Genomic DNA, 12,504 nt, shown 5'->3' with positions numbered 1-12,504 from the left:
TCAGCTTAATCTAAGATATGTAAAACTGTACCAGTAAAAGTGCTATTTCAATATGAAGTGGGCAAGTCAGATGTGTTATAAAAACTCATGAAAAAACTTTATTTTGTTTCCTATTTTTAATACTACTCATCTTGGAATTTAACATTATACTGTACAGATAGAAACACAGGGACATCTCATATAATCACATGTATACAACATGGTTTTTTTTTTTATGGGATAAACCCAGTCTATGGTGTGTTTTTATCCTTCTGGTCAGGTCTGTTGTTGTGAAAACTTCATGTAATCTTTGGCTTTGTTCATTCTCTCTGCCATCCACTGATAAATTGGTCTTTCCAGCACTTTCGCAGTTTGCCTCCTACTTTTGATTGTTAACATAATCCCACGTGTAGCTTTTTAGTTACCTGTGCAGCCATTAGTGTTGCAACAATAGGTATACAAAATTAGATGATTGTTGATTGACATTTCACTCATAAAGGGGATGTTTACTTTCTTTCCTATTGAGAAAGTTAAGAAAGGGGCATGTATATATGAACTGCATTTTTATTTAGCCTTGTAATATACTTATTTGATCGCTTATATTGGCCACATGGTTGGGTTGTTACTCTTATTTGGTCAAGAATGTCCAAACGAGAGCAAGAGGGAAGTGGCAGGATCTTTATGTAACACAACAACATGCATTCACACAGCCTAACACACCTCTTCTATCTGACTCACCTTTCATTTGATGGAGTAGATGGAGAAAGCTCTTCGTTTCTGTCAGCTGTGGCAGAGGTGTGGTCTGAAACCTTTCTCTGTTAATAAACTTGGCCTTTCCTGGGTAATGACCTGCCTCTCACAGCCTGCATGACACTTGGTGATCCCTTAACCTTTCATCAGCAAGAACTTCTCTGACTCTTTCTCCTTAGAACTGCTCTATCTATCACTCCATCTCATGACTATTCACTTTCAGCCTGCTCAGTCTTTTATTTGTCCCAGCTTTTATTGTTTAATGCCGTCACTGGCGCCGAAGTCTTGAAATGGTTTCAGGGCTAGTCATCTGAAAACATTTCTACACTGAATTCAAGGTCTTCGAGTTGTAATTCTCCACTGAGACATTGATGGATTTATTGAACTAAGGTGTGACAGAGTTTGACGGGAAGAAAATGTCACGGTTGATTGAAATAACGCCTTTGTTCCCAGATACTCGCTCAGTGTGTCAGACTTGGTGGCAGAGACTTCACACTGAACTGTTGAAGTCTTGTGCCTGCATGTCTGCAATATTAACTTCCACAAAAGGTATAAATAAAAAAGAAAACAACTGACAGGAGATATTGCTAGTATACAAACAGTGTAGACTAATATAATCCCAAACAGCAAACTACTGTAGCCAACACCTGTGTTTCAGAATTTTCAGACAGACATATACACACACAAAAAAAATCCTTTGTTACCATCACAGGTACACATTTTTCCTGATTTTTAGAATATCTATACGCAAGTCGTCTTTCAGCATCACAGTCAGCCTTTGCTGTAATATAAATAGAAAATTGGTTTCCAAGCATCTTAATAACAGATTAAATGTTTGCATCCTTTATCCAGACAAACTGTCGGCTTCTCAACTCTTTTTTTTTTTTTTAAATCACTGAAAATCGTTTCTCTTTGAGTTTGCTTCTGCTGATGTCAGCATGTTAGCTTTTTTTGCTTTGTGAGGAAATGATAGGATTAATGTAACTGGAACATCATTGGATTCTTAGTGAATTATGTAGGAAACGTACTGCAAAAACACCACAGCCTGTTTGTCAAGAAATCCCAGTTTCAATTTGTAGTTACTTTGTTTTCCAAGTAAATCCAAGTATATTTGCCCTGTAACCAGTAATCACAGTCCACAACTGTTTCTAATATAGCTGGCAAGTGGCTGGGATATATTTTGAATATAAATGTTGTGTTGTTGAAAACAAAATGATAAGAATTTGTATATTGGTGTCATTGTTTTTAACATTAAAAAAATGTCACAAAAACAGATACAATTGACATTTTATTGATTTTTATGCTTTTGCTTCTTAGGTTTGGTATATTTCTAGTTTAAAAGCTTACAAAATGTTCATTTAAGCTAATTTATTTCAGTCCCCTTTGGACTTGTGTCTAGTATGATGTCCAGTCATCATTATTGAGAAAACAAAAAAACACTTCAAATTTCCTTGTCTATGACAGAGTACATTTAATAAAAGTGTCTGCTTTCTAGTGGCTAAGAATCTCTCATATAACACTGATTTGTCTTATTTATTTTTTAAAAAATGAATATGCATGAACGTGTTTCATTTCACTGATTGCAGCCAGAGAGCAGTTTAAGAAGAGGGGAGAAAAAAAAAGCCCAGAGATTGAAATGAGACACTAGGCACTTTGGTAAATGTTGCCCTATCATCTCAGGTGGTGTAGCATATCAGTAGAGGTATCGGTGCAAATTAACTGATTCATTTTATCTTCAGTGCTCGCAAGTGCAAGTGTTTTGCTCGCATTTGGGAATAAATTTAATGTGTGCAAACAAATACTCGACTTAAAAGTATTAAAAAAAAAATTAAACTCCACCAGTCTTTCTCTCTCTCTTTTTAAAAAAAAGAAATGGTTAAAAACACAAAAACAATTTGCCGATCATTTGTGTCACAAGTTTCCCCTTTATATATGTCAGCCTTCAAACTCATACACATATTTGCAGACAGCAAATACACAGGATTGTGGCATAGACAGTGAATCCAAGTAAGGAATGCAGGTGAACATAAAGATATTGTTTTGCTGGGGTAAAAAAACAACCTCAGGCTGTGTAAAAATGAGAGCCTTTGTAAGTAAAAAAGCCTTAAAAAGAGTTATTTATCACAACACCTGTTCAAGCATCAACCTGTAGAAAAGTGATTTTTCTTTTCTTCAACCAGTCATATCCACCCACCTTGTGGGGGAAAAAAAAAGAAAAGATCTAGTAGCAGGCCTTGAGCTGCAGAGACAGACCTGGGGTTATTGGTTTGGACTATATTTCCAACAACCTGTCACCCACAAAAATAAACCAAGAGCACTACTGTGGAGAGAGGACAAATCCTATGAAATGTCACTGTTTGCTGTCAGTGGAGCACTCTGAACCAGAAGCAGCAGCTATGTATAGCTGTACAGTTGAGAAAGTATCAAATAACATCTTGTCATCCCTCTAATGCAAGCATGTAACTTTTCTATTTGTTTTCTTTCTCCGGTCTCTCTCCAGTTGCTTTGCAGCTTCCAGAGGGCCTGCAAATGTTTGCCTGCATCATCAGTGACATCATTGAACGGTAAGCCACATTTAAAAAAAATAATAAAAAAAAATGATTTCATACTTGCTTGAAAGATAATTTCAATCTCAGACTTCCCACCCATGTGTTGTGTTGTGGTTTTAAAAGCCATTCTAACTTTGCACTGTTATAATTTGCACTTGTTTGCCCCATGCAACTAATTTCTGTGTTCACCTTTCTGTCAGATTTGAGAACAAATTTAGATGGATTTGTTTGGAAAGCTGCAGTTAGCTTATTTAAAGCCTAAAGTTAGCTCAATAGGTTTTGGGGAATAAATACCTAAATTGTGCTTCGATAAACCATCACAGTGGACTTGAAATGAATAATCAAGATGGTGGAATTTCAGTTAGCCATTGCTTTTTTTTTTGTCTATAATTTGTCCTATTTCGTAGATGGTAGACCATATAAACATGACTATAATTGTAGTTTATGTGGTGGAGAAAGGTCAAAGTCTCCACTTCAGTCATATCGTGTTTGATCCAGAGGCAAAACAACAAGTGTCGTTGTCAAAGTACTTATGCACCAGTGTGTAGATGTTCACACTCTGTTTTGTGTGATTCCTCTACATCAAAGTTTTAGAATGCAAAGTTAGCACAGCATCGAGGTCCACTGTAACCACTTCATAAGAAAATATCCATACATTCTCTTCCACTTACAGCTGGTGTAGAAACCAGCATCATGTCCACTTGGTATTGGAGAGCAACAGCCTTATCATAATTCCCCACCTTTGACTCAATCAGAGATTCTAAGGCATTACTCAGGTTTAGGACAGAGCAGATAACAGCCTCCCTTGCTCATAGCCCACAGCGGAGGAGGGAAGCGATATTATTCTTGTTAATTACAGTGCGTTTCAGCCTGCATATTCCCTATTACACACCAGCACTCAATCACACAGACACCACAACTTTTTTTCCCCCCTCCATCCCACAGTGAGCAGTGCTTAAGCAATAATGTCCACTAGACCTAATAGTTTGTCTTTGAAGCTACCCTGTGGTTTACCCTGCTCTCTGCTAAATAAATTTGGTTATTCAATGTTTAGGAAAACACAAATCATAAAGCACACTCAAGTGAGAGCACTGCTTTGGAATTTGTTAGTATAAGTGTCTTCTTTAAGAAAATGACTGTTATGATTAAACACTCGGAGTGGATTCCTTTCATATGTGTTTAGCCAGTGGCAGCTTCATTATGTTATGGGCAAGATAAAGAAGAGTTGTAGGATTTACCATAAATTTTTCAGGCAGGGTGCACCATTATTATGGTTTTCACAATTAGACATACTTTATATTATTATTGCAAAAAACTCTTTGCTAAAATGTGTTTCTGCTTTACGTCGTTTCCATTTTCTGTTCTGACACCATCATTTTTGTTCATCATTTCTCCTGCTGTATCATTCTCCCTCTATCCAGACTCCGGCTTTATCTTTCTGTCATTCTCTTTACAGACATTTCTTACTTTTTTATCACAAGAAAGATGATAGTGAAGTTTTGATGATAGGATCTGATCTTATCAGTCGTATTGCTATCAGACTGAGAGCTGCTACTGTGTGCTTCATGAAATTTAAACCACACAGCTATATAGTCCAGTTATATGTTCAAGTTATGACTGTTCATCATAAATCTACCAAATCGGCCACATCTCTTCTAATGAGAGCAATTAGAAGACACTAATTGCTTTTCTCGCTGTCTTCTACCTCGTTCTCTATCTCTTGTGTCTGTGTATTTTTCACCCCCTCCTCACCATCCACATTTGTCTTCCAGGCTGCAGAGTACAACATGGTTCTCACGGTTTTCCTTCATTAGGTTCTGCGCTATAGTTTCCCTGCCTCCAGAGACTTTTTCTTCTATCTCTGCTGTCTTAGTAGGAATTTCAGCTCCATACTTTCCAGATTTAACAGATGGGTTCTTTGATTACTGGATGAACATCAGAGCCTGTTCAAAGTACTGAGTATCTGCCATCTTTCCAACAGATTGACAAGTTGACAAGTATCATTTGAGTGCATCGACTTATTTTGACATAGTCTTCTCTGCAAAATCTTAAAAAAAAAAAACGCTCTCATCGATGCTCATCCATGTTGGTCACAAGGAGCCCAAAAATGCGATTTTGTCTTAGGTTTCAACGTTATTGCAGTTTGACTTCTATTTTTTTTGGCCATTATTTGTAGTGGTCAGGTACTACAAGTCTACAAATTCCTCTGGTGCACATGCCGGACATGCCGTTAATGTCACATTGCAATGAGTTTACATTTACATTTCACATTTCTTCTTCTGTTAGGTAGAGTAAATATGATGGATATCTTCATATTTACAAAACTCGGGTTAAATGTTCGCTTATGTTGAGAATGATGACCAGAATTCATAAAAAGTTGTGAAGAATAGGTACTGTTTTGTTTTGTTTTGTTTTTTTAACTCTGACTTTTTTAATATCTCATCTCACCCTGAGAGGCAGGGCTTAGCTGTGGCTGACTCATAAGTACAGAGTCACCATGAATCTGTCAGTTTTTCTATGTCTAAATAGGAAACTGGTGATTCCCAGAAGTCATTTAATAGCACACAAGAAGTCCACTTCCCTATATAGCGATATCCTGATCTGGCTGACTGAGAATCTTCTTAGACATACTTTGTTTTAATTATGTGATAGCCACAAGGCTTTTTGGATCAAACAATTAATCTAGGAACCGTCATCTGGGGGCTCCTTAGGGTATAATCTTTGATCCTGGTGTGTCGATACTCTGTATAGTAATTGGAGCATTTGTAAGGTGGCCATGGTTTAACTCTTTTTTACTGCTGCAACAACCTTGTGCCCAGCAATTACGTACAGTCACGATAAAGGTCTTAAAATTGCAATATAACCTGAAATCCCTCTATAACAATTACAATTCGGGACAAATGTTTTATTGATCGGAATTCTGCAAATCACCATAAGCATCCTAAGATGAATCTAGGACAAAATTAGATGAATGACAAGAACCTTTAGAAGTTTGCACAGCTTGCAGCTGACCTCATGTCACACAGCTTATGCTAAAGGCTACCAGAGGTCTCACAGGGCAGCTTTGCCATCACCATCACTATCACCCCTGTACTCGTGAGACGGGGCTGAGGTCCATATGAAAATGGGGATGAAAGGCCTAAGCTGCCCTCAGAGTAAGAAGCTTCAGCTGGATGGACTGCTAAGTCTTAATGAGGACAAGCTGCTCTGAATTATGGCCATTCCCATGGCACAGTTAATAGACTTCGGCCAAAACTGTATTAATGCATACTTTTAGCTTGCCCCACTGTGACTGTAAAAGAGTATCATGACAATTCATAGATGGATGGATGGATGGATAGATAGACACAGCACCACAGACTACAGTGTCTAAAACACCTTAAAAATATTGCTATATTACATGTTTCTGAATGGTTCAAAAGAATTAAAGCCCAACAGTCAACAAATCAGAGACAATAGTGAATGAATAGAACTTAGATGAGATCTGTACCTAGAAATGTTAATGAATGAATGACTCACTGCTCTCTGATAGAGTTAACAGATCAGCCAGTCTCATATGTACCATGAACAGTGGTGTAATTTCCACTGGGGATTGGTGGGCATATCCGTCTTAATGTTCAGAATGGTATTTTTGTCCCTCCTCCAACGTTTAGAGTTTCCGTTTGGCTCTAGTATTAAAATCTATTTAAACATTATCCTCTTACTGTCCAGCTGCCAAAATGATACTCTGAGTGGTTAATGTGACTCATGCAAGTCACCTTCAGTGTTATTATGCACTCGAGGAAATTAACCTTTCCTTGAGTACCAAGTCATTTGTGAACTTTAACTGCCCTAGGTTTCACCTAAGGCATTATACAAGGTGAGATAGACTATATATTGGCACATTGTCTTTGGCGTAGGATCTTGGAGTTGTAATCAACCTAAGAGGAAACCAGCTTGTACTATTCAGGGCTGAAAACTGTTGTTCCCTCATGTGCATTTTGTAATGTAATTTATTCAGAACATCTTAAAAGGTGGTGTTAGAAAATTAAAAGGTCTTTGTACATATACAGATATTATTTATATTAGTTATTTGCTAATATATTGATATTGACATGTATGATGACCAATAAATGAAAATATTAAAAATAAAGAAGAGATCTTGTAACATAGCTGAAGGGTGTTTCTAAGTACTGATATTGCATAGTTTGTTCACTATAGGGCAGTCTGCATACCTGTTGGCAGCGTGTATTTGGAACGTCACCAACACAACAACCAGTGGAGCAGAGCATAAACGAGTAATTAACAACTCATTGTGACCTTAAAACACATAACTTTTAAACCACATTGGAATATTATCTCAGTAAGGACGCATAAATGACTTCACATGACAAATATTAGGGAAGTCTGTTTTAAAGTTTTGTGTGTCTGAAAGAAAAGAAAATATGGGCTTATATTTTAGATTTTTAAATCATTATATACAGGGAGTGCAGAATTATTAGGCAAATGAGTATTTTGTCCACATCATCCTCTTCATGCATGTTGTCTTACTCCAAGCTGTATAGCCTACTAAAGCCTACTACCAATTAAGCATATTAGGTGATGTGCATCTCTGTAATGAGAAGGGGTGTGGTCTAATGACATCAACACCCTATATCAGGTGTGCATAATTATTAGGCAACGTCCTTTCCTTTGGCAAAATGGGTCAAAAGAAGGACTTGACAGGCTCAGAAAAGTCTAAAATAGTGAGATATCTTGCAGAAGGATGCAGCAGTCTCAAAATTGCAAAGCTTCTGAAGCGTGATCATCGAACAATCAAGCGTTTCATTCAAAATAGTCAACAGGGTCACAAGAAGCGTGTGGAAAAACCAAGGCGCCAAATAACTGCCCATGAACTGAGAAAAGTCAAGCGTGCAGCTGCCAAGATGCCACTTGCCACCAGTTTGGCCATATTTCAGAGCTGCAACATCACTGGAGTGCCCAAAAGCACAAGGTGTGCAATACTCAGAGACATGGCCAAGGTAAGAAAGGCTGAAAGACGACCACCACTGAACAAGACAAACAAGCTGAAACGTCAAGACTGGGCCAAGAAATATCTCAAGACTGGTTTTTCTAAGGTTTTATGGACTGATGAAATGAGAGTGAGTCTTGATGGGCCAGATGGATGGGCCCGTGGCTGGGTTGGTAAAGGGCAGAGAGCTCCAGCCTGACTCAGACGCCAGCAAGGTGGAGGTGGAGTACTGGTTTGGGCTGGTATCATCAAAGATGAGCTTGTGGGGCCTTTTTCGGGTTGAGGATGGAGTCAAGCTCAACTCCCAGTCCTACTGCCAGTTTCTGGAAGACACCTTCTTCAAGCAGTGGTACAGGAAGAAGTCTGCATCCTTCAAGAAAAACATGATTTTCATGTAGGACAATGCTCCATCACATGCGTCCAAGTACTCCACAGCGTGGCTGGCAAGAAAGGGTATAAAAGAAGAAAAACTAATGACATGGCCTCCTTGTTCACCTGATCTGAACCCCATTGAGAACCTGTGGTCCATCATCAAATGTGAGATTTACAAGGAGGGAAAACAGTACACCTCTCTGAACAGTGTGTGGGAGGCTGTGGTTGCTGCTGCACGCAATATTGATGGTGAACAGATCAAAACACTGACAGGATCCATGGATGGCAGGCTTTTGAGTGTCCTTGCAAAGAAAGGTGGCTATATTGGTCGCTGATTTGTTTTTGTTTTGTTTTTTAATGTCAGAAATGTATATTTGTGAATGTGGAGATGTTATATTGGTTTCACTGGTAAAAATAAATAATTGAAATGGGTATATATTTGTTTTTTGTTAAGTTGCCTAATAATTATGCACAGTAATAGTCACCTGCACACACAGATATCCCCCTAAAATAGCTCAAACTTAAAACAAACTAAAAACTACTTCCAAAAACATTCAGCTTTGATATTAATGAGTTTTTTGGGTTCATTGAGAACATGGTTGTTGTTCAATAATAAAATTATTCCTCAAAAATACAACTTGCCTAATAATTCTGCACTCCCTGTATTGTCATTAATTAAAAAAAAAAACCCTCTCTGTATAAATTCTGTATCAGTTAGGTTTTATTATCAGAATGCAACATTTTTTGGCCACGCTAATCCCAATCATATGTTGACTTTGTTGTATCTGTAGAAAATAGAGCTCTTTAATAGTGGCCCGTTGTAGTTTCCTACAACACTCTGCAAATGTTGACATAGCTATGTGAATTCACAGATGCGAAGTGAGCAAAGAAAAGCTTTCAAAGCAAAAGAGAGACTTGTTTAGAGGCAGCAGTGAAGTATGTCCTGTCACAGTTCAATGCGTTTTTTTTGCCTTTGACGGTATGCCAGCTGTCTCGTTCTAGGTTTTAAACATACTTTCATGAACTTAAAACACTATTTACTTCAGCTGCTTTTCTGACAGTGTATGACTATAAAGAGACAAGGAAAAAGCATGTGTATCTCCTATACATGGAATTTACACACAGCTTCTGTTGTTAACAGCTGAAATGAAAAATGAAACATTCAGTTTTTTGTGTCTGAACACAAGGTTCTTATACTATATATTAATCGCAAAATATAAAATAGAACAATTCAAACACATCCATTATATAATTTTGTTTGTGCCTAATTTGTAAAAAGGTCTTCCGATAAAGCAGTATTTAAGTGTGTGCTTCAATCTGATGAAATAATGAACAATTCTATTATTTTTTGTATCCAACAAACATTTGATTTTTATTAATATTCATTCAATTCATTGATATTAATTGAATTAAACTAGGGGTGGGTTTTGATAATCGATTTATCGATTAAAATCGATTCTGGCTTGAATAACGTGATATCGATTCATTAAAATCCTGAATCGATTTTTTAATATTAATTTATTTTGCCCGAAACACCAGAATCTCAGGTTAAACCTCACAAAATTTCAAGAACCACCAAACAGCTAAAACAGTAAATGAGAGCAGGTACACAGATTCTGCACAAAGATGTAAACACAAAGCGCGACCCGCCGATGGATCAGAATCAGTGAGATGTCGCCTTTCTCACCTGATGGCATGGACACGGTCGGGGCTGAAAGCAGACAGCTCGCTGATTCTGATGTTTCGGTGGGTCCGAGCTTTGTGTTTACGCCTTTTTTGCGCTGGTTCTAAAGCTGTTAGTTTTATCTCTCTCCAAACATTATTGACCGAACCAGCTGCGAAAGAAGATCCAAACTACGCTTCACAAAAACATCGTCATGAATTCACTCTGACTTTTGCTGTTTTGTTTCCACCACACTTCATGCACAGGTCTCTCTCTCTCTCTTTTGCCACTCTACAATAGTAGGAGTGGCAAAATCTACAGTTTGGTACATCATGAGAAAGAAAGAGAGTGGTGGTGAACTCAGCAATCCAAAAAGACCTGGATGCCTAAGAAGACAACAGTGGTGGGTTATTGCAGAATCGTTTTCATGGTGAAGAGAAACCCATTGACAACAGCCAAGCAAGTGAAAAACACTCTGCAGGAGGGAGGTGTATTGAAGTCGTTCCACCACTTGACCTCCGTCAGACTCTCAGCCAGGTTCACCATAGCACTCCTTTTATTGTGGTTACATGAATATGCATAGGGTCATTAACATATGACGTCTACATACAAACAAAGAGTACCGTGTGTGTGTGTGTGTGTGTGTGTGTGTGTGTGTGTGTGTGTGTGTGTGTGTGTGTGTGTGTGGTCCTGCTGATCAAAGGGTCATATAACATGAAAGCACAAAAGGGTACATCCTTGGTCAGGAAGAGGGTAGTCTCCCCCTCACCCTAGATGGTTCACCCTAGATAACACGGTGAGGAAGTCCAGCAGTTCATCTAAACAAAAAGCACTTAGACTAGAACAGACGTAGCTACGTTAATCCTACCATAAAACAATAAATGGCCTGTAATGGTAAATGGCCTGTATTTATATCTCTAAGCATTCTTTCTTGAGCTCTCAGCGAAGGCGGTCGCACTTTCTCCTCTCCTCCTCACCCTTATCTTCCCTGCTTCGCCTCTATGTCCTTGTCTTGTCTTGTGTGAATTTACTTTCCCTGGAACAGTCTCTCACTGTCGTTCTCTAAACCTAAAAGAGAATTATGGATTTGATCAACTGGTCTCTGAGTGCTATTGACACCCTTAACGAGAAGTCGGGGCTCGGGAGAGCCTGAGTGCCCTGGAGGGACTTTCCCTGCCGGTTACACGATGGACGGGTGGAGAACTGGAGGACCGTGTGCCTGGCGGGACTGTCGATCGAGGACGCTGAAGATATCTACCTATTCGGAACCATGATAACAGGGTTCATGCTGATCGGCGTTGGCTTAGCCCTGGTTTATCAGAGAAATAAGAAAGCGGAACCGGCTGTTCAAACCCCCACAAGGCTGCCCGCTGGATTCGAAGCGACGGGACGAGGTGCGACCTCTCACAACGAACGTAATATGGTCAACACCTTGGAGACGCTTACAGCTGCTGTGAAGGCTCAAAACAACACCATTGAGCGTATGAGGGGAAACATCAGAGAGAGGCCTGCTCAAAATGAGACCCTTGAGCGACAGTTGGAAAACATCGCGGAACAGATCACTGCAGTTGTGAGGTCTCAGAATCAAAAGACTGACAACACCACGGAACAGAAGTTTGATACCATCATGGGGAGGCTCGCAGCTCTTCAACGGGAGATCGAGAGACCAGCCTCGGAGTGCTAGAATTCGAGCTGCTCACAAAGGAGAAATCAACAATATTCAACATTTGGACACCACGGCCCCAGCTGCAGGCCCAAGGCTGGAGCCCACCAAAACAACTCCCTGATAACGACTGTGTGATGACTATTCTTCCCGCCCCATGAAGGACACCTGGATTGGCTGGAGGACTGTTTACTTAGCCTGATAGGCCGAAGGACACTGTCTCAGCTAAACTATGGACACGCACACACACACACTTACACTGATAAGCACTCACTCATCCCCCTCCCTTTCCAACGCCTTCGATGCTTGTGCCCTACCGGGGATGATAGCAGTCAACTGGACCAGCACAGATGCTGCAGGACCGGATGCGCTGTCTACGCCGGCTCTCTCTTACCCTTTACCCGCCCCTGTTGCTTGTCTCGTGTTTCTATGGTGTATTGATAGTCATGTGCGTTTGTGCTGAGGTGTTTTTTCTTTTATCAAACTGTTCTCCCACTAGGAGCTCAGTCTGAGTGGAGTTTTTTTTTCTCCTCCTCTT

At 39.4% G+C, this 12,504-nt stretch overlaps 1 protein-coding gene across 1 annotated transcript in view; it reads left to right on the top strand.

Annotated features, from left to right (window-relative positions):
- dph1 (diphthamide biosynthesis 1) overlaps positions 1 to 12,504 on the top strand; it is a 69,583-nt gene that overhangs the window by 12,279 nt on the left and 44,800 nt on the right. Inside the window, exon 3 of the mRNA XM_086261902.1 lies at positions 3,230 to 3,293. Within this exon, the coding sequence (XP_086118028.1) occupies positions 3,230 to 3,293 (64 nt within the window). The remainder of the gene's footprint in view (positions 1 to 3,229; positions 3,294 to 12,504) is intronic.

Source organism: Aulonocara sp. 'chitande type north' Nkhata Bay, linkage group LG14, assembly GCF_057382095.1.
Source record: "Aulonocara sp. 'chitande type north' Nkhata Bay isolate Kocher_YH1m ecotype deep benthic linkage group LG14, A_spYH_male_GT1.1, whole genome shotgun sequence".
Taxonomy (NCBI): Eukaryota; Metazoa; Chordata; class Actinopteri; order Cichliformes; family Cichlidae; genus Aulonocara; species Aulonocara sp. 'chitande type north' Nkhata Bay.
This window is presented reverse-complemented; position numbering and strand designations above follow the sequence as displayed.